Genomic DNA, 26715 nt, shown 5'->3' with positions numbered 1-26715 from the left:
ACTGTAAACAGAGATACATGGAGCAGCTGAGAAAATAATGTAAATATACTGACAGAAGGCAGGGGGTTTTTTTGGTGGAAGCAATGCACAAACAGATAAAAAATGATCAGCAGAATTTACATAAGCCTTCATCATCTCAGAGGTCATCATTCTGCAGGGTGACACATTGAAATTAATTTTTAATAAATTCTGTCTGATTATTTAATTAGGAAAAAAAAAGGATTTAATTGAATCAAGTCAAAGGGCCATATTAGATTGTGTTCATCCTTAACACAAAAGGCTTTTCCCATTTGTTAAACCTGTTCCTCTGCATATTGTACATATTAAACTACAAAAAGTAGTAATCTGAACAGTGAATTAGTGTTTGGAAGGCCTGAATAGTACTCATGTGCTACTGATCCCTTTTTCATCTCCTTAACCTTTTCATATTCCCTTTACTGTACTCCTTAAGTTGAAATGAGAGCAAAGATGATAGGTAGTAATCTCAAATCTTCCTCCATCCATATTTATACCATCCATAAGTTTTTTTGAGAAATAGCCTGCCTGGTTGTACTGCTACAACTAGGATGTGTTTCCCAAAATTGAAGGTTTTTTTTTTTTTTTCAAGGCTATTTCTCCATTGCCTGAAAAGATACTTGGTGTAGCTAAGACTGAATGGAGACTTGAGACTTCTGGTGTTGACTCAAGTCCTCAGATGTTCCCAGCCCCTCATCTGCATGGCCAGGAACTCCTGTCCATTTGGGACATGCACATGCTGTCAAGCTCCTGTCAAAAGCTAGAATTTGAAACCAAAAATGATAATAAAAAAGGCAAAGCAGTTTTGGAAGTATTTCTAATTTTGGCTATTTAATTAGTTTATAATTTAATTTTTTTTTGTTCATTTAGAACTATCAGGAGAAAGGGAATGAAGCCCAGTTCATTTCCTAATGTTTCATTTCATCCAGGCTTTGAGGGTTTCAGCAAAGGTTTGGCCTTCCAAACGGGCATCAGTACAAGACAAAACATCCTTGGGTATCACACCTGGAATGCACACCCTGGTGATATTTTTGATCCTTCCTCCTGGATGGCAGTTTTGCTGCTGGAGCAATGGTCAGGACCTTTCTGCAGCTTGGTGGGTTGCCCTTATCACAGAACCAGAGTGAGAGATCTTGGGTTGGGAACACTCTGCCAAATAGTGTCTCTGGATTGTGGGCACACTGCTCACACTCTCCAGGCAGAAGCTCAGGGAAATCAGATCCTGTTTTGAAGGATCAAAATCAATATTAAATGGACCCAACTGTTCCCTATTAAGAACAGGAAGATGTATGGGGAAGGGGAGAAAATCTTTCAAGATATCTTGAGGGGAATCTCAAAAAAAGTTAAAGTAATAACGAAGATACTTTAAAGCAAGGTTATTAATTTACAGCTGAGCCCACAGTCCACTTTAAGAAACATATTTTTTAAATAGCACCATGGGCTAATGTAGAAATTCTCTTGCTCCTGTAAATTAAAAAGATTTCAGCACTGCCAGTGCAGCAACTCAACTGGTCTATTATTAGGGTTAGATTGAGTACAAAGAATAATTTGGATTTTGCTTCAGCAGCTGAATATGTTCTTGGAAGGCTCAAAGAAGTTTTAACCTGATTTTTTATGATAAAAATAATGTTTCAGTACTTTAAACCGAGTCCCTTTCTGCTGAAGCTCAGATTTTATTCAAGTGCAATGACCAAGTTTTACATACACAGTGCTGCAATTGCACACAGGTTAGTTGGTGACATACATAATTCCCTCCTTTGCAAGCACAGTTTGCAGCAAATACTCACGAAAATTAGCCATGAAAAACTGTGCATTTATCTTGATGAGAATTCACGTTCTATATATACCTAAATAATTTTATCTTATTCAGGGAGGGCTGCATAGATGAAGAAAGAATTTCTGAAACCAATACTTAAAAAAATTTGGTTTATTTTTTCTTGTGTGTGGTTCATGCTCTTGTTGGGAATTCGGTAAGGAAAAGAGTCCTTTCCACTGATACTCCAAGTGCCCTGGCCCAGCACTAGTGATTGGGTTGCAGACACTGCTGGAAACTCTCAGTCAAAAATGCTTTTCCCTTGGAGAAGCCACTGTACCATTTGTCTGAATACCGTATTTCCTTTGGTTCCCAAAATCCTTTTACAAGGTTTAGATGCTGCTTGATGAAGACTTGGTCCATTTCACTCTTGGAGAGCTGGTTGTACACACCATCCAGATGGGGTCTGAGGTTATGGGGGATCCAGGCCCACCTTAGTGTTGGTTTTCAGTCGCTTGACATGACCAATTTACTCAATTTCTGTTTATAAAAGCTGTCTGGGGACTCTGTGTGCCAAACCCTCCTGCAGGGCCACATCCCAGGGACTGTCACTGTGTGGGACAGGGACATGTTTCTGCTTTATCTCACATCAGGCCTCTACTGCTTATATTTGCAGCTCTCTGAGAGGGGAAGCCCCTTTTTTCCATCATTTTTTCTGCATTTTGGCTAAGGTCTCTGCAATGCCAGCAGTAAAGCAAAAGGTGCATCCAGAAGTTCAAGGCAATGTTCCCAAAATCTCAGGTTGTTCAGCCAAAAGACTGAGTTTTAGCAGATAGTGGAGGGTTTGGCAAATTCTACAGACAAAGGCAGGACTGTTTCTCCTTTTTTTCTTCGGGATTGTGATTTTCTTTGGCTTATTCCCTTGGCCAGTGCCCCAGCTCCCCACCGTGCTTCCCACACCCCCTCACCTTTCCTCAGGGCTCCCCCCCCAGCTGCCCTGGGGGTGTTCCTAATCCCCTCTGAGAACTTCTGAAGATGCTCCTGGCTCAGCTCTCGGGAGCAGGGATGATTCCAAGCCCTGCAGGTCAAGCTTTCCAGAGCAGCACCGTGTCATTGGGATGGGGGCTTCACCCCACCTGCACGGCTGCAGCTCCGCAGCCTTGCTGCAGTCCCGGCCCTGCCAGCACCCCTGTGCATCCCTGACAGGGAGACCTCACTGCTCCCTCTAGCAGCCACCAGCCAGGAGACCAAGGAATTCTCGAATTTTTCACTCTGGGTTCGTGCCACATGAACCTCCAGCCCAAGGACTCACCCATTGCTACAGCACCGGCAGCGCACAGGTTGCCCTCTGGCCCCCGCCCTGCTCCCTAAAATCCTTCCAAGGGAATTTTTGGGAGCCCATTTTACCTCCACCACTGCTGCACGCAGCTTTTGGGGATGACCACGCACCGACGTGAACCTGAGACAATTCGGAGAAAAATACTCAATAAGTGGCATTTTCAGCACTGCAGCGCCCACCGCACCCGCGCAGAGACAGCGAACTTCCCGGGGGGGTTTCGGGGGGTGTGTGTGTCTCCATAGATGCGGTGCTGCCGCTGCAAGTGGCTCCCCGCACGCCCCCCCGTCCCCCTTTTTGCTTGCCCGCCCCGCGCAGGAGGGACCCGCCTCCTCAGCAGACGCGGAGCGCCGCGTAACGCCGCGTAACGCCGCGGATGCCCTCGGCCGAGCCGCGTTCGCCTCCGTCGCGGCCCTGCCCGGGCTGCCGGGGGGGGCAACAGGTAGGGGGGGGGCAAACCTGTACCCCTGGCACAGCCCCTTCCCCTTTGCTCCTCCCTCGCGTCCCCCTTTGTGCAGTCCCCTCTCCTTTGCTCCCCCTTCGCACAGACCTTTTCCCTGGCACCCTCCTTGCGCCGTTCCCCTCTTGCACAGCCCCTTCCTCCCCCCGTTTCTTTGCACCCCTGTTGCACAGCCCCCTACGCACAACCCCCTCCCCTCAAACCCTTTCTTACACAGCTCCCCTCCCATTTGCACGCTGCTTGCACAGCCCCCCTGCCTCTCGCACTCCCGGCCGTTTCCACGCCGCTTGCAGCCCCCCCCCTCCCCTGTTCTACCCCTTTTACAGAGCCCCCTCCCCTTTGCACGCCGGCTGCTCCCCCCTCACGCCCCCCAGGCCCAACCCCCTCCCTCTCTCTCCGCTCTCCCTCTCGGCAGCCCCTCCGCAACCCCCTCCCTTCTCCCTCCCTCCCCGTCACAGCCCCCCCCGCCCGCCCCTCGGCACATGCAGCTCTCTCACCTCTCTCCTCCTCTTCCTCCCTCCCCCAGGCCAAAATCCTGCACATGATGGACGACAACAAGCAGCTGGCGCTGCGCATGGACGGGGCTCTGCAGGCGGCGGGGCAGGAGGTGTCGGCGCTGCGGGCCGAGCTGGCAGCCACCGGCCGCCGCCTGGCAGAGCTGGGCAGCGACCCGGCCATGGAGCACGGCCCGCACAGCGCGCAAGGTGGGTGCCGGCCGCGACCCCCGGGCAATGGGAGGAGGAGTGATGATGATGATGATGATGGTGGTGGTGGTGGTGAGGGGTTGGGGGGGAACCTTCCGGCTGCCAAGGTGATTATTGTTCATTGTTGATGGGGGGGCTGTACCCGCCGGCTGCGGATTCCCCTTTGGATTCTCCTCATTCCCGGCTACTTCTTCAGGCGCTCTCGCTTCCCACAGCCCCAGCGTAAAGAGGGTTCCCACACCCCGCTCCTGCTCCCCCACTCCGCCTTCGTCCCCAAGGAAAAACTTCGCCCTCCCCCCAGCACGCCGCTGAACTCCCTGCCCTGCACGCCCGGTACCCCGGGTTCCCACAAGCGGTTTCGTAATTCGGGAGGGAAGCAGCCATGTTACAGCCGCGATCCCGGCGCTCCGGCCCCACAGTTCCCCCCCTTGCCGCCGGCAGGTCGGGGGCTGGGCTGGGCTCGGCCGGTCCCGGGGGGCGGCCCTGGACCCCCCCTCCCCGGCAGCAGGAGTGCTCGGTATCTGCACGGCTGCAGGAGAGCGATCCCCGAACAGCCACTTCCCAAGGTGTGCTTTTTCCTGAAGTCTGGGGTGAGAGGCTGGCACAGCTCCTCTGCCACGCGTGGAGCCCCCTCCCTCTGCCCTGAAAGCCCCAAAAAGTTGGCAGCAGGCCTCGGGGCTGGGGCAGCAGAGGCCGAGGGTGGAAAAGGGATGTGCAGCGGGAGTGGGGAGGGGTTGATGCTCTTGGCTTTGCGTGAGGGTCAGCAACCGGGGTCCGGATGGTTTCTGCAGTGTTGTGGATGGGGGTCTGGCTCTCGCCTGGCTGAAATTCACTGTTTTCTGCTAATCAAAGTAGTGTTACCATTGCTGTTACTTTAAGAACACTTATATACAAATATATGTATATTTACCAAGTTATTACATGCTTGCGTGACAGTTCAACCTGGAGCAGCCTGGGTGTTAGTGCAAAAATAGTGCAAGCCCTTGCCTTTCTTGATAAGTGAACCGACTTTACACCTGCCTTATAAAAATGTCAGTAGCTATTACATACTTGTTACTTATTTACCATATCTCTTGGTGTGGCTGTTAGGCATTATTTAACAAATTTTGGTCAAGCTGTAGCTTTTTAAAGGTAGTGTAGCTCTTGGTGGGCATCGCTGCTCCCCAGCAGACTGCTATGGCACTGCTAGTGGTGTTGTTGGTGCCGTTATTGCAAATTGAATTAGGGGGATTTCTCTGTGTATTTGTTTTATCCAGTTTGTTGTGCTTTGCTGTTTCAGTAGTTGGGGTGTGGTGTGTGGATTCTACCTGTTAAAGTTAATCCATCATCAGGTGGGTTTGTTGGGCAGCAGGAGCTGGACCCAGCAGAGCTGCCCGGTAGCATGTGGGGAGTAAAGTTATGTGTGTATAACTGATATGTATGGTTGACTGTGGGTATCATCTGGACTGAACCCTGCCCTATACTGCAGCCAGGCTACTGAGGCCCTTTCTTTTATAAAAATCTGCTGAAGAGGCAGAAGGAGGATGCCTTCATCCTCCCCCGCTGGAGTGCAGGGAGCAGGAATGCAGCTGGAGAGGGCATCAATGTGAGTGTGAACTGCAGCCTTCCAGCTAGAACAGGAGGTAAAATCCCTTGGCTGCTCATGCACGCACCTATTTCTGTGGTTATACAGTGTTTTGTTTCTTCTCCAGGAGAGATTTGGAGAGCTGTGTGTTTTTGCAGAGTGACAGTGCCTTTATTACAGCAGCACGCCCCAGCAAGAGAGGGGTGGGGGGATGTGGTTCTCCAAGGGTCAGGGTTTCTCTTTTGTCTTCCTCAGAGGTTTTCCAATCTGTTGAGCGATGGAAAAATTCCTGTTTGGTTTTCTTTACTGTCAGCTTGCTGGGAAGCAATCAGTATACTGTCACAGTGTCAAAGAAATGCACCCTGCCCTCCCAAGTGTGTGCCCTTCTGCTTAATAATTGTAATTAAATGTGCTTTGGAGTGCAACTTGAAATGTCAGGGGTTGAGGGGTCCCTGTGAGTAGTGGGGAAGAGTTGTCCTGTCTCCATCTGTGTGTGCGTGGTACCTGCAGTGGCTGTTGAAGCTGCTGGAGTGGTCACTTCATCTTCCCACTCCTGAAGCTGGCAAATTTGGCTCAGTGTGCTGGTGTCTGGGAGTTAGGGAACAGGACACTTCCCTAACAAGGTGTCACTCCATGGCCTTGTAGCCATAGGTGTGTTTTTTCCTTCCTCACGGGTTTAGGATGCAGTCATTTAAGACATGATGTATCCAGCCATGTACCACTGGTGTAATAACAGTAGTCAAGCAGTTAAGTGTAAAATTGCATCTGAAGAGCATTGTGTTCATCGTGCTTGTTGAGGAGAAGGCAGAGAGTACACGGTTTCTGCAAAACCCACTGGTTAGATTCACTCTCTGCTTTGGGTTTCCTCCTCAAGTTTGCTATGATTGTTTATATTCCAGAAATGCTCTCCTACATCACTCTGTGTTTGTGTAGACAGGCTCAAGGTATCTGTTAGTGAGCCTTATGCTTTTCCTCAAGCATTTTGAGACAAGGTTTCAGAAGAATGTGGTGAAAACAAGTCTCTCTGAATAGCTCTGCTGTCTTGTGTCTTACAAAGTAGGAGGGTTTCCAAGCTCTTTAATTTATGCAAATACATTAAATATTGGGTGAGCAGCCACTTACCTGCATATGCAGATGTGGGGTAATGCTTCTGGTGCTCGGGTGGCTGTTGGGTTTGCTGGGTTTGGTCCTGGTGGAGCAGTATGTGGCAGAATGTTCAGAACCCTTTGCTTGTCGTGAGAAGGAGCTCCAGGATCTCATTGCTGCTGGCAGGGGCTCCAGGTCAGTCCCAGCTCAGGTGAAAGGAGGTAAAAGTGTGCTGTGCTCAGGCAGGAACTAATGCTGAACCTGAGAAATACCTTACCTGTATCTTATGGTGTGGCTTGAGGTGATTAACTCTGCCCCTTTTGTGCACACTGGGGCTTTTCTCCACTCCAGCATGCTGGTGCTGCAGAAAGCGAGGTGCACTGCCAGGGCCCCTTTTACAAAATTTAAAACAAAACTGAAAGAATTCAGCAAAGCAGGAGAGCAGGAGTGGATGGTGGGTGTGTGTGGGTAGGGAGGAATGAAACTTGTGTCTTGTTGCAGTCCTTAGCACGAGTGTTAATCATTGGAACCTCTCAGTCTGGCAGTCTGTTAAATGAGGAGTTTGCTGGAAGGAGGGTTTTGGCTGCAGCCTGTGTCTAAACCTGGATGCAGATCAGGGTGGAAATCAATACTGCGTGTCCCCGGCACTTAGCACAGCAATTACAGGCAGCTCTTGGTAACATCACTGGAGCCGTGTGTCAGCACCCTCCTGTTTGAATTCTGGTTTGAATTTAGATGGTTTGAATTAATTGCAAGCAAACGGCGTGCCTGTGGCTGGGGGCAGGAGGGCTGGTGAGGATTTATTTGGGGCTGCAGGTAGGCAGGCAGAGCACTGCTGCAGCTGTGTGCCCAGCTGTGGCCCCTGTTTGTGTTTGGGTCATTGCTGGATCTATGCCTCTATTTTCAGTGGTTTGTGTAAAAACTGTGGGAGCTTGGGGGCAAGGACTTGCCATGCTGAATCAGGCAGTGGGTCAGTTTAGCCTTAGTCTCCTCCCATTATTAAACAGAAAACACCTTAATTAATGCTAATAAAGTGCATGAAGAGGTAAAGTCCAGTCAATAGCTAATTATTATTAATAATAACCTAACCCTAATAATACCTCTCTCAGCATTTGCCTTATCTCACTCCCTGTTTCAGTGTTAGTAGCACAGGATGGTTACTGTGTCCCAGCTTTTGTTCCACTGAGCTGGGATGTGGTGGTAGAGATGGTGGTGTTTGCAAAGACAGTGCCAAAATCTGGGAAGAGAGGGAGCAGGAGCTGCACCCTGCTCCTGGAATAAAGGATTTCTCCCTCCTTGCTACACAGTGATCTCAGGCATGTGCAGCATAAGAAAGATTTCAGTCATGTCTTAGTAGCTAGTGATGCCAAAGGGCCAGGAGAACCTTTATGCTCATGACAGCCTAAAATGGAGTTTTCTCTTTTTCTCTTTGATCTCTGTACACTTTCATAGCTACAATGCAAAGACTTTGACTTTTGCCAGGAGGCAATCAGTTACCTCTGCGCTGCTGCTATTTTGTGAGTAATCATCTCAGGCTGTTGAAAATGTACCATTTTCATCTCTTCAGAAATCTTCCCTGCTATTTGTTCTTCCAGAGCTTGAGAGCTGATACTGTAAAGCAATCTGAGGAAGGTGGATACTGCTGCCCAGTCGGATATTGGGAGCATTTTTGCACCAAGCTTATCTCAAGATCAAGGTCTTGCTGTACTATTACTCTTTCTAATAATTTCCTACTTCATTTGCCTCTGTCCTGCATAGTTCGTGGAGTGAGAAAGCAGTTAGTTTCATGCTCTAAACCAATTGCACACACTGGGAAAATAAATTTGTGTATAGCAATATTCACATTTTTGTTTTAGACTCAATGAACTGGCTGCAGACAGCACTTCAGGTCCTGTCACATCTTAGTCTTTGGAGACATTAATTTAAAATATTCTTTCTGGAGTTTTCCTATTCAAGAGCCTCATCTGGCATGGTTAGATTAATATTTAGATTATCTTTCCTTTAGGGCTTGTCCAGAGGAGTTTTAGTGAAGCTTCTGAGGATGACTAAGCTCAAGTAAACTCTAAAGTTGAAGGAGGACTTAATCCAGGGTTTTTGACTCCCCAGTTTGTAGCATAGCTGTGAAAAAGTTTGGAGTTAGTAGTTTGCAAGTAGGGAGAAAGAGGTATTAACAGGTCCTGGGCTTAAACTTGGGGAAGATTAGTGGCAATTTTGTCAATTGGGGTCAGGGACTCTCAAATAGTCACTGGTGGCAATGGGTATCTGAAAGGAAAGCCTTTCCTCCCATTAATTATTCTTTGTTACTCCAGATACATTAATAACACAGCGTTTCACCGGGGCTGAGTGATGCAGAAAAATCTGTACCCTTAGTAGGAACATCTCTGAGCTGCCAAAAGAGGCTTTTCAGCAGGGGGGCTCATTGCCCAGCCCTTGAGGGCAGCATCCTCGAGTGGTCCTTACTCCTCTCCCTGCACCAAACAGGCTCTGAAGTCCATCACTATAAATTAGGCACTGAACTTCAGTGCTCGCACGATCTATAGCAAAGCTTCCGTCTCCAGCTTATTAAAATTCAATTCTCATAATTTCTTGTTGACAGCAAAGCATGAGATAAGAGCCTTTGGTCTGAGGCAGCAGCTGGCAGGACCGGTGTGCTGGTAGCACAGGGTGCAGAGCCAGGCTGTGGTTACCTCTGAGGGCAGAACCCTGGGGAATGAATTGACCAGAGGCCTCGTTTTTCAGGCCCATGGGATGCTGAGGGCTCAGTGAGCTGCTCCTTGCTGCTTTGCAATCTATTCCTGCTTTTTCCTGCTGTATAATTTTGCTTGGGCTATTGTGCTTTCAGATATTGAGATAGATTTTGTGGAAGCAACAGGTCTGAAGATCTCAAGCGAGATGAATACGTATTTTGATGTTTGGAGATGTGCACTGTGTTAGCAGGAGGTGCAATGGGTTTAGCTTTTTTAAGGAAAAAAAGAAGCAGCAGGTCTGAGCTGTCTCACCAGAATACAGACACTGAATAACAACCAGGTTTGAAAGCATTGGCTGAAGTCTTCTTCCTATCAAGTTTGTTTGCAGGAGTTGCACAGGAGATCAAAAGCTCTTCCCAAGGTTTCCCTTGTCCACCCTTGGCCAGAGGGGGTAACTGGAGGCTTGGGGGTGCCAGGGTGTGGGTTTGGGGCTGCCACCCCCTGGGGTGAAGGGCTGGGATTGACTAATGGTGACAGGCTGGGAACAAAAGGGACCTAAGATAACAGAGGCTTTATGGCAGGACAATGGGTCGTGGGGCAAGAACAACTTTGCAGAGGTATTGATTGTGATTGAGTGTGACACTGGCCGGAGGTGGTGGCTCCTGGTGACATCCCAGTGCCCCTCAGCTGGCTTCACGGCTTCAGTAAGCTGATAAATGACTTACTTCTCTAATCTTGTTAGTCTTCTCTCCTTCTCCAGATCCCCACGAGGAGCCGCCAGGATGGGGACAGAGGTGGCCCTGTGTGATGCTGGCTGCTGCCAGCTCGACTCTGTGTGGGTGGCTTCTGGGGGAAGGGTTCTGGATTTTGGCTGTGCCTGATGAATTGATGTGTCTGTGTCTGCTAATTGCTGCATCGGAAAGACTTCTGCTTTTGAGTGCAGGATATGACCTGCAACAGTGAGCTGGTTTTGCCTGGAGCACCTGATAAGGGCTTTTGTCATGACTTCTGATACCTGCAAGGTGTGGGAGCTGCAGCAGGTAGGGCCATATTAGACCCAAGAAAAGGAAAAAGCTCTCAGGGTTTGCTTTTCAGATGTATGGTCAGCCACACATTTAATTAAGTCCATGCAGCACCACAGCTGGAGTTTGCTTTCGGATTCACTGGGTGATGGGAAGGTGAGCAGAGATGCCCTTGGAAAGATGAAGAGGAGTGTGGTGCCATGGTGAAGGTATCTTGAATCTCCTGTGGGCACCCAGGAGACCCAGGGCTTGGGAGAGGATCAACCTCATCACTGCAGAAGGAAGAGGGGCTGAGGATGCTCTGCTGTGGTGTGGTCCAGGGCTGGGCTGCATTCTGGTCTTGGAGAATCACCTGTGTCTCTCATTGTTTCTGCAAACTTTTTGGAAGCAGCATCTCTTTTGAGGCCATCCATAAATCCATTTCTCACCCTTCTCAGTCCTTACGGAGTCATTCTGCCTCACATCTTTTCATGCCACTTCTCCCTCTAAATTAAAATTTCACAGGTTTTACAGGCTGCATCTGGGAGCTGAACCTTCGGGGTTATCTGACAGGGAGCTGGTGTGTCACAGCCTTTGCTGCTCCTCACCCATGCAATCTCTGCCCTATTGTCCCACTTCACTGGGTGGCATCCAGAGGAGAATCCCAAACCCCTCCATTACCTCCTCTCTTGTGAGAGCACGAGTCCTCCCTCAGCAGGGAGTTAAATCTTCTTTCTGCAGAAAATCGCATGCATTGGAGGGGAAAGAAAGCCCAGTATTTGATGTGACTGCGTGTGATATGTGGGATGTATAGAAAGCAGGTGAGCACAGTGCTGTGCTGATGCCTATCTTTAGGCTTTTCTGTGCCTCGTTTTTGCAACAACAATCAAACCCAGAGAGGTGGAATTGCTGTGGAGTAGTAGTATTTTGCAGAGAAGATGAAACAGAGCTTGTGTCTCCTGTCCAGCAGATCGAGGCCATTGACAGTATCTGGGGTTTGTAACCAAGAGCCTTTCTGAGACTTGAGTATCTATTTTCATTTGCCTTTTAATTCTTATAAAAATGTCTGATAAAAAGAACCTGCAGCAAGCTAACTGCCCTAAGCCAGAGCTTCCCTGGCTCCCATTTAACAGAAGAATATCCAAAAGTGCTTTGTTTGGTGTGTTCTTGTTGAGGTGTGCACGAGAACATTGCATACACTTCAAGGATGCTTAAAAAGGTCTTTGTAAGATACTGCTTTTGGCACTTGGGCTGGTTTGAGCAGTCTCTGCCCTCCCATCATAAAGTGGAATTTCTTCCCCAGGATATTTCAGGTCGCCATAAAGGTCTGGAGCAGCAGTTGTCCCCGGGCAAGGCGTGCAGCCCCTGGGCAGGTCTGTGGCAGCTGCTGAGGTTGCTCTGAGTGCAGCACTGAGTTCAAGTTCTTGCAGCTTTCAGGCAGGGCAAATCTTCAGACAGCACTTTGCATTTTCACAACCTTTGCAGAGAACCTTTTTATGTGCTGTATGTCCCTGGACATGTATAATTTCCAGGGTATTTTGGTAAATGATCTAATTTAACACATCTTCTCCACCCTGCTTTATCACTGTGGTTTCTGTGGTTCCTTTCTGTTTGATTTGGGGCATCACTCCTCTGATGGGCACATTTGCTCTGCAGCAGAGTGCCTTTGATTCGGCATGACATGTATGGCAAGGCTAATGGAAAGCACTTTACTAAATAGGTTTTGAATACCTTGTAGGTTCCTTTAAGATTCTTTTCTTTTTCATTTAAATGGAACAGTATTATCTTGGGCTGAGGTTTTGTTTGATGCTGTTGTGGTTTGTGGACTGCAGTGCTCCCTGCACAGCCAGGGCAGGACTGCTGCACACTCTGCCTGTCACTCCTGCAAAATCTGGATGTATGGGTGTGATTATTTTATGTTTCTTTTTTCACCTGAGGCTGCGTGGGGGAAGCTTGCATGAGAAAAGCCATGAGAGCTCTGCCCATTAATTAGTCCAACAATAATGTGGTCATGACCATCCCGCAGGATGAAGAACCCTTATGCAGATAACACATTAACTCTTCTTGCTGGCAACATGAAATGGTACAGATAATATCAAATGTCAAACGGGCTGGTGACAGCCTGTCGATGCTGGGATGTCAGCACACACACCTCATCACAGGGTTTAGTCAAACCTGGCTTTCCACAGTCACATTTTCCAGTGGATGTGAATATTGCACAAGGGCAAATTAAGTAAATCCTCATCAGTGAGAGTCCCTCCACTCAGGAGCAGTATTTAGGTATAGACCTGCAGGGCTGCACCCTAGTTTGTTGGTGGGGTGGTGTACCTCAGTTCTGGATGTGTGGCATGGGGTGACTGTTAAGGCTCATTTCCTTGGATTTCAGAGGGTCTTCTCTTGGTTACCAGCTTTGTCCCAATGTGGGTGACCCGGTCTGGTGCTTTGCCACAGATCAAGCCAAGCCTTGGGGCTGGAAGGTCCAGTGAGGTGTTTTTGCTCCTTGGTCAGGACATGCATGATGGGCTTTGGCCTTTGGGTTGGTACCTGCTGCAGGAACTCGGTGCCCAGCATCATCTCTGCCGGGGTGCTTCAAGTCACCCAGAGACCTTCAGAAATGCTGGATTCTGAGCTGGGAGAAGCTGAGCTTTTCAATTCTCTTGGAGAAGGAAATTTATCTGAGTCTCAAAGACTTGGCTGTGATTTATGCCGTTTCCTTTTAGTTGCAGCTGTACATAAAGACTCCAGATTGGGGGATATTTTGTTAAACTGCAGTTTTTTGTGAGGCAGCTCTCATTTGCTAATTCAGTTTTTGGTCATTACTGCCGATGCAAGTACAAGCTTATTCTGCAGCAATGTTTTGCATCTTTCCTGGGCTTGAATCAGCAAATGAGTGTTGATAGCTTTGTGACAATCTGGTGAGGAGAGAGGAAGTGGAAAAATTGGAGTGGTGCTCTGAAGATAATTTTGTTTGTGCTTTTTTATATCAAATGGTCAAAGACACTTATCAAACCAAGTGTGTTGAGTAAGAAGGGTGAGTTGGGTGTTGCTGGCTCCAGGTGGATGGTATGGATGGAGCCAGTGCCTGGAGACAATCAGTAGGAAATTATTAACCCTATTCTGGTTCCTCTGGGGCCTGTTTTCAGTGTATCCTGAGTTTCTTTAACTGTGTATACACAGTTCAGAGGGTAATACCATTAATTAGACCAACAAGAAAGACTAATAAAAAACTATAACCCTCTATAGGTTTATCCCTGATTAGCAGAGCTGCTGCCATCTCTGTATAAATCTGTGTGTATGTCATTAGGAGAGCAATATTAATTTGGTAATTAACATTGCCAAGAAGTTTTTATAATTTGTTATGTTGAAAATGAGCTAAAAGAAAAAATGTTAAGGAAAATAAACCAGCACAGAACTTTGGATGAATACAGGATAGAAGCCTAGAGATTTTCCCTTTATTCCAGGCTCTCAGGGAACAAGGGTGGAGAGATGAGGCCACAGATGGTACAGCTGAGACTCAAAACTAACTTAAGGGAAGTGTCAACTCTCTGGGCTGTAACTCACCCCCTGGCCACGTGGCTTTTTAGGCACCCTGCTGTACCTGGCCAGAGCCCTTCTCAACCCATGTGCAAATTTCAGCTCTGCCTCTGTGCACTGGCACAGCCCCACCAACATCAGGGGGTTACAAAATTCTGTCCAGAGCAGAGCCCAGAGATCCTAATCCAAGTTCTACTTAAAACACTGTATTTTATCAGTGTCCTGGGCAATATATAGCCAATTCTTTCTGAGTTTTACCCAGAATTGTGCTGGGTAAAGCAGCAGACAGCGTGGGTGCTCTGCAGGCATCCCCATTCACACTGGCAGGAGAGCAGTTGTCATTCACAGGCAGTGGGGTGTTTGGGGTGTTGGTAGAAGTGTTACCAGGATGAGGTGCTGGTCAGGGGCTGAACTTGGTGCACATGAGTGTGGTGCCTGTCTGTGTGACAAGTGACACTGCTGACAGAATCCCAGGAGGAGCCTATGCCTTATCCTGCTTGGCTCTGCTCACAGAGTTTCCTTCCTGCCTGTTTATTCAGGCAAGCACTAGCTTGCTTTGCTAGTTATGTCACCTCTTACAAATGATGGCTAGCAGGGAAGATTACCTACTTTCTGCTGAACACATGAGTGTATATGTTTTAGATATATATCCACTTTTTAGTTTATTTTTATGGTGGAGAACAGCAACACAATCAGGAGATTTTTTTACTGTGGATGGTACCTGTGCCGGAAGGTACCTTTGAAGGTACCTGTACCTTTGCTCTTTCCTGTAAGCTTATTTGCATGAACTGCTAAGCAAATGTTCCCTGTGTTTCAACCTGTTACAGAGCCACCCCGTGCCTCCCTCAGCCTGCTCGGGAAATGAGGGCAGAGAAGCCCAGCTCCCATCGTCAGGATGTGCTGGCGAGCAGACAAAAACCAGTGTGAAGGTTCTTCTCGCCCATAAACCAGGGCACAAAAGTCCTGGCGTGGGCCCACATCTCCTACTTCTTTGGAGATTAAAGGCTCTTGAGGCTTTGGTTTGTTGTGAAAGGTAATTGCCAAGCACTTGAGCCTTGGCAGGGCTCCCGTGCCCAGACTCGTCCTGCCCGAGCTGAGCCCTCCAACAGGTACAGGGCTTGTCCTGGCTGGTTGTAGGGGAGGGATTGGTACTTCCAGAGGGCATTTCTTCCAGGGTGTCCCCTTCCCAAGATGAGGTGAAGGGTCCTCAGATGCTGGTCTCACTCTGCCAGCTGTAGCGTGAGCCAGGGCAGCAGCTGAGCTGATCCCACCTTTAACCTTCATATGCTGAGGCACTGCTTAACGAAGGGTTGTGTTTGGTAAAGGCCATCAGGATGGTGTTGGGTGACGTCTGGAAGGGCCTGTGAAGCAGAGTTGGTTCCTCAAGGGTGTTCCCAGCATTGCCCAATGCTTCTCCATGACCTGCTTGGGGAGGCATCTCCTCTGCCAAGTCCTGGTGTCTCACAGCATCCACTGAGATCTTTTGAGGTCATGACCTGCATCTAGGACCCTCCTTGTTTTGGATGTATCCTTCAGGTCCTCCATGTGAAAGTGGTAAGGAGGTTCCAGTGCTGTCAGGTGAATGAACCCCAAAGGCCCTGCCTCTTCTCTTCATGCTTGGCCTTGCATTAGCATTTCAGCAGACTCACCAGAGGAGCTTTCTGCATTGCCAGGGCTCCTGGAGATGGGAAGCTCTGTCAGCTAGCCAGGCTGCTCAGCACAAACCCCAGAGAAGAGCAGAAACAAAAGCTGAGCCATGTGATTGCACAAGGACAAGGTTTGGTTTTTGTGCTGTTTAATTTTTTTAATTTTTAATTTTTTTTATTGTTTAAAAGCTGCTTTCTGACAACTCCTTAACTGTTGCTTTGCTTTGCTCTTCAGTTTTCATCCCAGCCTCCTGATGGTTTTACCAACCAGGGGTTGTGCATGCAGGGGGGGTTAGATGGGAAAGCACTGCTGTGCATGAGGGATCAGCTTGATTGTCATAAACAGGGGCAAAGATACCCCTGACAGTCTTGAGTGTGACATGCTCCATCCTCCACTGAAAATAAATACAATTACTGCCCCATTGGTATTGTTTTCTGCCTGAACTTTTATGAAACAAAAGTAAGTGTTACTGATCTGGCAGCACAAATAAAAGAACAAGAAGCGATGGATGAAATGAACTGCCAGCCAGTTTTTATGTTTTTCTGTATTGGTCTTGTGGCATTTCTGCCAAGCAGGGCAGAGGGCAACGTTCCCTTACATAATTTTCACATCACTGGAGGATGATTATATCCGACTGTCACAGATGAGGATGCTGTATTTATGTCTCAATGAATTTCATCCCTTGGTTTTCATGTCCTGGTCCTCTGGGGAATATCACAAGCCCAGTGTTACTGAATACAATGGCATGTCTGATTTATCAGCTCTATTAATGATATGGTTGAAGGGAGAAACAACACATTAATTACATTCAGAACACATGATTAACTTCCTGGTGCAAGGATCAGGCAGGACAGAGATTTAGACCAGAGTGAGGCCAGAAGTGTAGAAGAGGGATGGCAAACCAGCACACAAATGCTATCTGTGCTTGCAGCAGCAGTCAAAAATGTGTATAATGGGGATTTGGTGAGAAAATTATGCTTAGAATACATGAGGGTATAGAGCTGTCTTTATCTTCTGCCTGTTATGGCCAAAATTAGGTCTTGAAGGTGTTACAGGCTTATACTGGTGTATACTGGTGCAATTGAAAAGGTTGTGTATGTGCTAGGTATTTCTTTTCAGGAAGACAAAATAATATTAAAGAAACAGCCCTACATGTTGTCTAGTGTGAGTGTGTTGGCACTGCTCCCTTGATGGTATTAACATGAATTCAAGCTGACCTGAGAGCACTGGGAGAAAACCAAACATTTACCCTCAGAAAATCCTTGAATGTGACCTTTCACCTTGGGCTTTGGGCTGGTTTGTGTTTTGCATTTCTTTTCTGTGGGTTTTAGTAATGAAAACAAACAACTTGGCTTCACCTTCGGTTGCACTTTGCTTCATTTCCAGTTTTGTTCCCATGCATTAGAACATATATTGTATATACTGAGCTGCCAGTATGTGAGAGAATGGACTTTCTTAGTTTGGGTTTGCAATGTTGTTTTTTTTTCTAATATGATGCAAAATCCTGAAGTCAAGGCCACCTAGTTTCTGTTGAAGAATCTACACCTAGAAGTATTCCTATACAATATACTGGTAATCCACAGGCTTCAGTGATTCACAGCCACATGCCCCAAGGTAAATCAGTTCCTGCCCAGCATCACCTCCTGCCCTCCATTTTTTGGTTTGTATTCCTCACCTTCCTATCTGTCTCCACCTGAAACTTGCCCTTCAAAGTGAGCTCAGATGAAAAATACTTCTTGTGCAGAAGATTAAGAATTTCTTTTTTTGCAAGGAAAGCCTCTTTTTTTAAAGGTGGTGTGGGCTATGGGTGGTGTATTTATTAAAGAAACCTTAAATTAAAGGTTATCAGAGGGAGAAATTGGAGGACCTGTTTGCAAGGAATGACATTAACTATTCAGGGCTGGGCTAAATAAAATCAGTTTGGGATACTAAGTAAATTATTTTGTCCTTGTCATAACCCCTAGTCCACATGTGCTCAGGTCATTAAAAGGCTCTTCTAAAATGATGAAAAATTTCACTAGCTCAATCTTTTCATGGTCATAAGGAGGATGTTATTTTGAAGATCAATTACCATTGTTCAGGTCCTATTATGCCATCTCAGAGACACCTGGTGTTTTGGACTTCTTTTATTTATTTTAAAAATGTTTTGCAATCGATAGTTTTCTTTTTTTCCCTGTAGTTGCTTTCTTTTTCCTTTTTTTCCCCCTTTGTGCTACATTTTCTTTTTTTGTGCTATACCCTGGGGTACCATTAAGAGCGTGTGCTGCCATTCTGCATCTGAGCAGAACCAGGACTGCAGCAAGCATTAAAGCTCTCAGAAGGTAAATATTGGTAAGGATGTAACAGGAGTCCTGGAAAAAAAAGACCAAGCCAACAGCATCTAGGAGATTTATCCACCCCTTGATGTTTGAAAACAGCAGAGAGTGGGGATAGAGGGCTTGGAGGATCTCACAGACCATGGATGGGAAAGACCAGGTTCCACTTGGGATCAGAGAAGAAACATCTGTTGGAGCAGTCACCCACAGAGGTGGCAGGGCTACAGTCACCCCTTCTGAGGGAGAAGACTCAAAAAAACACCCTTTTGCTTCTGCTGAGGGTCCTTTCAGCTTTGGTTGTGGACTAAAGTATTTCCAGTATCAGGACGGGAAGACGTGGTTAAAAGCCCCAGTTACAGGATCCCTGCAAAGATTCCCTGCAAAGGTTGTGCCAGTAATGATGGCTGGGCAGATAAGGAACTGGCTCAGCTTTGCTGTAAAACAAACTGGGGGGAAAATCTTGGGCTTGAGTTAGTTGTGTGATGGGAAAGCATCACATTGTCTGTGGGGATGGAAAGCTGGACCCAGAGCTGCAAGGGGCAGGTTTGATGCTGTGCTTCCCCTACCCTTCCCTCTCACCTCCTGCTGTTATCTAGGGCAGGGGCTGAGTCTGCTTCAAGTGCAGCGTGGAGGGACCCAGAGATATTAAAAGAAAATTGAGAATGCTTGAAGGCATCCCCTGTTCCCCTGGCTGTTCTCTGCAGCAGCATCCCTGTCCCTCACCCTGGCTCCTCTAATGAAGCAATTACATGCAATTACTGCTTCCCAGTAACGGGGGAGAAACCCACTGGTTCATGTGGTGCCTTTGCAGGTTTAACTGGAATTGTCCTTCCACAGAGAGCCCCCTGGCAAAGGCTGAGTTTGAACCTTCCCTGGGTTGAGGCGCTCTGGGCTGGGCCAACATTTTTTGTATTCCAGAGATTTTTGTGTGTCCAAGGGGTGCAAGGGCAGGAGACACTGTCAAGGGGGGATGGGGGAGAGAGCACTGCTCTGAGCAGCCAAGGCAAGGGCTGGAAAGGAGGTTTCATAGTATGGGCTTTACATGTTCCTGCCATTTGATGAGTCTGAAGAAATCAAGTCCTATTTTGGAAGATGAATTTATACAATTCAGATCACACTTGTAGGGCTTGGGGTTTTTTTTTCTTTTCTTTTTTTCCTAGCATTTCTTGTTTTACTAATTGCAATTGTTTCAAGTCCTCTAATCTATTATACTTTTTAATAAGGCATATAATTCATTATTTAACTGGTACTGTTCTGATAATTAGACGGGTTATTTTTGTCAGCGCTGATTAGTTGGTAAGTACAGATTAATATTTGAAGGTGTGATGTGGTCCCTTGATATTTTTGTTTCAAAGAGGTGATGGGGCACTTGTTCTGCAGCAGCCCCGACAGCTTCAGTCCTTTGAGCAGGAGGAAGGTGCTGATAAATTGTAGGGGGTTTGAAAGGTCTGGATCTCATTTCCTTGAGGAAAAACCAGTGAGTGTAATCTGTGACTGATGTATTGAGATGGCAGCTCCTCGGGCAGGCAGGGTCTGTCTGCAGCTGGTGCCACAGGGGTCTGTGCCCTCAATGAGGTTTTGGGATGTACAAGCAACATCTTGCATGTTGCAGGGCTCAAATCTCCCATTTGCTGGTGGTGTCCTAGAAAAGCTTTGCCCCCTCACAATTATAAAGGCTCAGCCTTTTTTCCCCACCCTGGAGTTAATTGCAGTGTGGGACAATGTGGGCTTTGTGTGCCAGTCCCCATGCTGGGGATGGTTCCTTCTCTCCCCCCCCCAGCAGTGCTGACAGCAGAGCCCTTTTCTGTGCGTGATGCAGAAGTTGTTTGTGGGATTAAGGCTTTTTTAGTTCATCTGCAGACTGTTTAATAAAGGGTGTGGTGGTGGACGGGAGGGAGTGGGCACTGGCAGATTGCTTTGTGGGGTGAGACATCCCGGTGTTCCCCTGCACACCAGCCCAAGTGAAACAGTTGATACTTTGCAGTGTAATTAAGCATGTGGTTTTGGAGCTGCAGCCTTCTGCCTTCTCCAAGATGATATGAACCATGCTGCTAGAAGAGATTATGTCTCTGGAGCTGAGCCACTGCATTATTCAAGACCAGATCTCTGGGAAGGGTGAGAGTAAAACACATTTTTTTTCTTTTTGTCACTTGGTCACCCCTACCAAGGAAACCACAGTGCTCTGCAGTGCCACGTTTTTATTGTAGACTCTCTCAATCCTCCTTGGTTTAGCAGATGGCTCCAAGCTCAAATAAGCCTCAGGGATGCCTGTCACTGCCTGTGACCCTGGGGAAAGTATAAACCACATCGGAAATGAGCAGGGATGAGAAGATGCCTAACATTTTTCTTGAACAAATAAATGTGGCAGAGGGAAAGCCAGAGTAAGCTCATGCGTTTGTCAGTGCTGCGACTGCACCTCGGGCAAAGCCTCGATTCACCCCGCAAGGCACAGGGGGTTCCTGATCCTTGGTGGTTCAAGGGCATCCTGTGTTTGTTGATAGTCTCAGGTATGCCCACAAAGGTGCTTTAGGTTTTGCTTTAGGTGTTTCCAGAGTCCCTCTGTCTGAGGATGGGAGCTGAAGTCATTGGGCTGCTCTCCCTTGAGTTAATGGAGGGTGAATTTGGCACTCACCATGGAAATGCAGCTGTGAGCGATGGTGGGGTGGACTTTGGAGGTGAACTTCCAGACTGGTGTAAAAGCAGTGCAAGAAAAAAAGATTTACCAATAAATACCAGAAGTAGAGGAGCAATAGTGAGGGTTTCCATATTTCCCTGTCTGTTGGGCTGGGGAAATAATTCACAGGCTCAGCAGCTGAGAATGGGGGACAGGAGGGTCTGACAGTAGGGCAGAGACCAGTGACATCTCCATAAGCCCACTGCAATCCTGTGAGACAGCCCAGGACTTCCAGCCCCTCTTTGTTTGGCCTGTGCTGTTGGAATCAGCACGTTGTAGGAGACATGACTTGAAGAGGGGGTCAGAGTGTAAGTGGGTTAAGTGGCCGGATTGCCCTGGTATGTTTGCCACGGGATAATGGAAAATTCCTGCAAGGAGTCCGCTTGATCTGGGGCCAGAGGAAACAGGATGAAGTCTATTCCACCAGTGAAATGATAGAAGAGTACACTGTGCATCTTCCGGAGCTTGCTGCCAATGTTTTTATAGGCATGAGACTTTATTTTGAAGGAGAAAAATAATGGTGTGCAAGACCAGGCTGTGGCTGTGCCAGGTTGCTTGCCTTGTGTCCTCTCGCGCTGCTGGGGTGCCGTTCCTGTGCATCATTTTGGGGGACCACCTGCACAAAGCCCATGATAGCTTCATTTTTTGCTTCCCAAGACAACAGGAGGAATCTGGGGCTGCCTGGATCCCCTGTGGTCAGTGTCTTGACACGGCATACCAAGCACATCAACTCTGCTGATGCCGCTGGGAGCCTTTCAGTGGCTGCAAAAGGCTTTATGCCCTCTTGCTTTTCCCTGAGTGGGTTTGGGTCCATGCTGCTGCCACTGGGAAGGGATTTAAAAATTGGCATCAGAGTTTGTGGACTGAAACAGAATTTTAGAAAGCTAGTAAGGAGTGGAAGTCTTTGAAAGGAAGTTTTAATATCTCTTAGGACTTTGTGGCTTCTTTGTGTTACAAAACCGTGTGTGCCGTAAGGCTTTAGACTGAAGGATTCAACTTGCAGTTCTTTGCCTGTTATCATTAATAAAAAGACTTTGCACTTTGATAGCCCTTTTCATTCAAGGATCTAAAAGTGCTTAAAAATGATAATGAATTAAGCTCCTTGATAGCTCTTGAGTGCAGCTCTTTGTCCAGGAATTTGGTCCAAAGCCTAGTGAAGTCAGTGGGAAGATGTCCATGTCATTAGCTCTGGCTGCAAATGGGATGAACAGGGACAGACAGCTTAAAGGATTTGCCTGAGCTAATGACATGGACATCTTCCCATTCCAGGAGCCCTCATCCTTTCCCCTTGGAGATTTTTGTCCTGATTTTCTGCCTGGTTCCACTGCTGAGGAGCACATGGGGGTACCTGATACATCCAAGTCAAGGGAGGGGAACATAAAGATTTAGGGTCGCGTGTCTTGGCTGCTGTTGAGCTCTGATTTAAGGTCAAAGATTTTAAGAGGACTCTGGGTTGGAAATAACAGAATAGTCCTGTAAGATAAAAGCCCTTTTAGCCCAATAGCTGTGCTGTTTAGAACAATAGCTCCATGCTTCATGTGCTGCTGTGGTCCAGTTCAAGGAGTGGTGGTTTCCTCCTTGGAATCTGCTGCAGTGGGAAGATCTTAACATTCTCTCATGGCTTTCAGTCCAACACAATCCCATTAACTTTATTCCTTCAGCTATGAGAAATTTGTTGGAGGCTTGCCATTGACTTAAATGTCCAGGATCACAGTTTGGAGGAGACTGCTCCTTCTGCTGAGGGATGTGGGTATGGACATGCAAGGCTGGACTGTAAGGGGGAGCACATTGCTGCTGATGGAAACTCCCTTTTGATCGAGTTCATGGCTGTCAGCTGAGCTAACAGAGAAATTCTTCTTGCTGTATTAAAAAAGATAAAAGCAGTTATGCCTCTGGCAAAGCCGTAGACACGAGGAGCTGTGAACATCTTGACACCCCTTTCCTCTTCCAGCCCTACAATGGGTCGTGTAATGTCCTTACATCTGATCAGCCGTGACAATCTGTATATTATAGATTCTTACTCTTTGTCACCCTATTACAATCTCCCCTCTCCTCTACCTTTCATTATTTGTCTCTCAAAACTATCTCATTGCTGCTCTGATGATTTTTTCCAGTGGATAAGCCTGTTAGAGATAATCTGGTTTGCTGAATTTCCTTTCCGCTGGGCAATCTCCTTAATAGCCGCCTCAGAGGATTTCACCGTGTTTGGTATCAGGATGTGGCTTTGTAGAAGCATTCTGTTTCTCCATGGTTCTGCTGCTGATTAAGGTCTGTTCTCTCTCCTAAATAAATTGTCTCATAAAATACTTCTGAGAGGGGAAAGCTTCACAGAGACTTAGCGTATGTGCAGCACTTAAGAGCAAATTCCCTTTGCCGGGATGGAGTTCACTGTTGAGTTTGGATGCATCAGGTTTGACAGTACACGAGCCAAAACAAAGGGAAGAAGAGAGATGAGGGAGAGGAAAGAGCTATGATCCTTAAATAAGATATCCCTCATACTACAGGGAAGAGTCCTGTGTGGTTGCAGGGGTGTCCCCATCGGGATACCCCACATAGAACAGCCCCAGAAGTACATCCCTGCCCCTTTCCTCCACCTCCCCTCTATACAGCAATCAATAACATTGTCTAATTTCTCAGAATTCTGTCAGATTTCATGTAACCTGATAAGGATGCTTGCCACTACTGCTCCTTTTGAAAAGGCTCATTTGCAGCACTTCTAAAAACAAATCTCTCCCTTTTCATATGTGCTTCAAGGATGCTTTTTCTTTTCCCTCTCCAAATCAGCATTGGGTGCGGGGTCAGGAGATTAGAGTTCTGTTCCTGGTGTTGCCAGTGAGCTGCTGAATGATCTTCAGCAATTCATTTGATCTTTCTGCACCTCATTCTCACAAATAAGGATGCTGGTAATAACTTTCCATTGTTAAAGCTTTGGTAATAACTTGCCATTGTTAAAGCTCCTAAAGCTCTTGTACAGAAAATGCTATATGGGAAGGAGAATAATTATTGTAATCGTTTGCAAGCGAAGGTGCTGGAAATAAGTTTCTGCAATGTAGGACCGTAGTTCTTGCTGAAGGGAATTATTAGAATAATTTTGGCTGGAATGACCAATAAGATGTGAATAAGGCAACTACTTTTATTGAATTTATAGTTGATGGGGAGCTAGATGTTTGCAAGGATGAGCAATGAGTGGAAGGTATAGTTTTCTTGTTGAGCCAACTGGGGAAAAAAAAAGAAAGTCTCTGCTTACTCCATCTGATTTTGGTCTTGTCTTTGCATCTGTACACTATGTGGGTTCTTTGTACACATTGGCAATCAGCTGCTTTGGCCATTATTTAAAAAACACAACACAAACCAAACAAAAAAGCCCAACTCAAACCAGTGGCAGTTCCCCTGTCACTGCACCTTCTTGGGCTGTGGCTCCACAGGCTGGACTTCTTCCAGAAGGTAACTTGAAGCAGCAAAGGCAGTGTAACTCTGGCCATGGATGTCCATGTGGGGCCCAGATGCAGCAGGTATTGGTGCATTAGGATAACGGGTACATAGGAGTGTTTGCTCTAAACATTTCTCAACTCTTGGATTCCACCTTGTCCTTTATTGCCTCTAATTTACAACTTGCTAAAAATAGGGCTTGGAGAAGACTTGGAGCTCTTGAGATGGAGGTGGAGGAAGACCATAAATCTCTTGACAGCTCATTTCCTTTTCGCAAGTATCTTACCACTGTATGCTCTGATTAAGGAAGAAATAAAATGTAGAAGAACTCTGTTGGTTACTGTGTATTTAGGTTTAATTTCTCTTTCCTTTAATAAATGATAGCAAAAGTAGATAGGAATGGGGCAAATCCTATAGGAAAAGTCCAGGCTGGACTTGAATTTTTCTCTTTTTCAACATCTCAGGTTTGGGGCTTTTGGTGTTTGCTCAGATGGACCCTGAGCTTGGCTCTGTGGGGGGAGCAGCAATGCCTGCAATGGGTGCCACAGCACTAGGGCCTCTGCCTTGGGTTATTTCACCTGGCTGTCTATGAGATGATGGGGAATACACCTCATTTCTGTGGCTGCTAAGCCCTTTTAGCCTCTATCTTGTTTGCTCTGCAACCCTTCCAGCCTTGTTCCTGCAGCCTATGGGAACTTTGCCAGGAATTCCAGCCGGGATGGGATCAAGACCCTGATCGGGTTTCCTTTCCTTAGGAACGCAGGGATTTCCAAAGCTCTCTGCAAACACAGCTTAATCTAAAGCACTCTCATTAGGCAGCCAGAGGTGTTATTATTCCCTTGGGATATTTGCTCTACTCTATGGCTGGTGGCTGCAGCTGTTCATTTGGAAAGGCAGAGGAAAATCTTCTGAAATCCCTCCATGTCCACCTCTGTGCTCTGCAAAAAGACACATTTCAGAGTAGTGTGGTGGAGGTCATGCCCATATTTTGATGCCTGTGTAGTTTCCTCTAACACTACACCTCTTGTAGCCTCAGCTGCTCCTCTTCTTCATTGCTGCTGCGAAGGGACCAGCCAGGTGAGAGCAGGTTGTGCCAGAGCTCTGCAGTGTGAATAAAGGATCAAGCCCCTAATAACAGACTTCCATCATCTGTTGTGGTAATTTGTGGTTTAGATGAGTGAAATTAGAGCCTGGTCTTGCTGGATGTACCTTCTGCTAATTGCATCCGTTACCTGAAAATCACACTGATTTTTCACTGCAAATATTTTGGTGGTGTTATGCATGGTTGGGTATTTTTATCATTTAATGGCAGCTAAGGAAATACGAGTCCTGCTTCCAGATCAGACAGTAACACTGTGATAAGATCACAGTCAAAGCTCTTCTTTCCCTTCAGTTACTACTTCCCAACCTTAACATCCCTGCAAGGGAAGTGCTGTGTGGCAGCCACTCTCTAACCCCTGGCTTTAGACATATGCTACCTATCTACAGGGCAACACCACCACGAGAAAGGAGTTATCAGTGTCCCAGGAGGCAGAGAACAAATTTAGGTCCCGATCTTGCATATGCTTATACAGCTAATTAACTTTACTCAATGGAGCCCATTCAGCCTGCAGCACTTGTCCTTCATCTGTGCAGGACCATGGGTGTGAATGCTCATTGAAACCCCCAGTCAGGCAGTGGATTGTTGCACGTACATCATTTCCTATGTTCTTGTTTGAGGCAAGGAACAGTCTCTCCATTACAGAAACTTTTTAATGTAGTACAACTCTTGCTGTGAAATTACAGGCCCAGGTAAATTTATACTTTTCAATTTCCAGGTCTGAAATCGATGAGCTTGGCTGTTTTGGGGGCAGGAAATGTTTAGCAATATTTGCCATTGCATGGGGTGATGTGGCTCCAGAAGTGGGTGTCTTGCCAGCTCTGGGTTGTTGAGTAATAGACACATAATGACTGATTACCCGATTGTTGTCGGGTGGTTGTGTATCAGGACCTTTCTGTCTTACCAATTAATCTACTTGTTGATGAATGCTTGACCAGATCCTGCCGGGATCTCACTTGTCATTTCATTCATTCATCAGCATAAATTGCAATGACATTCTTACCCCATTTGGAGCTACAACTTGCCTGGTGCTGTGTGAGGATACAGGAGCACATAAAGCTGAGCAGATCCTGTGTGCAGCAGGAGGACCTGACTGTGAATTGTGCTCACAGGGGCTCTGTGTGGAACCTCGTGTTATTTTGTTTCTGTGTTAAAAATACCTTGTGATAGCTAGGACTGAGTTAAAAGCTAGAATTTCCATCATGATTCTGTATTAATGATATTAAGATAACGGTCCCAACAATAGCTTGTTAAAGGCAAATCTGCAGAGATTTCTTTTTCCATCTGACCTCGAGTGCAGGCATTGGACTGGCTCAGTATCACATTTTTTTCCTCCATGTTTGAACTTGAAAGGCTCTTTGATACTCAGCTTCATGTTTCTGTTTTGCTTTGCTTTTTTTTCAGTTCCTTA

General features: G+C 46.8%; 1 protein-coding gene across 2 annotated transcripts in view; it reads left to right on the top strand.

Moving 5' to 3' along the window:
• Positions 1-26715, top strand: part of KAZN (kazrin, periplakin interacting protein) — a 144270-nt gene that overhangs the window by 67212 nt on the left and 50343 nt on the right. The window contains exons 1-2 of one of the 2 annotated variants that reach the window (XM_071766879.1): positions 3441-3546; positions 4091-4268. In XM_071766879.1, coding sequence (XP_071622980.1) covers positions 3481-3546; positions 4091-4268 — 244 coding nt within the window. In that variant the 5' untranslated portion in view covers positions 3441-3480. Of the gene's footprint in view, positions 1-3440; positions 3547-4090; positions 4269-26715 lie in introns of those variants that run through there. The other variant, XM_071766880.1, reaches the window with a different exon arrangement.

This window comes from Heliangelus exortis, chromosome 23, assembly GCF_036169615.1.
Source record: "Heliangelus exortis chromosome 23, bHelExo1.hap1, whole genome shotgun sequence".
NCBI classification, from domain to species: domain Eukaryota; kingdom Metazoa; phylum Chordata; class Aves; order Apodiformes; family Trochilidae; genus Heliangelus; species Heliangelus exortis.
This window is presented reverse-complemented; position numbering and strand designations above follow the sequence as displayed.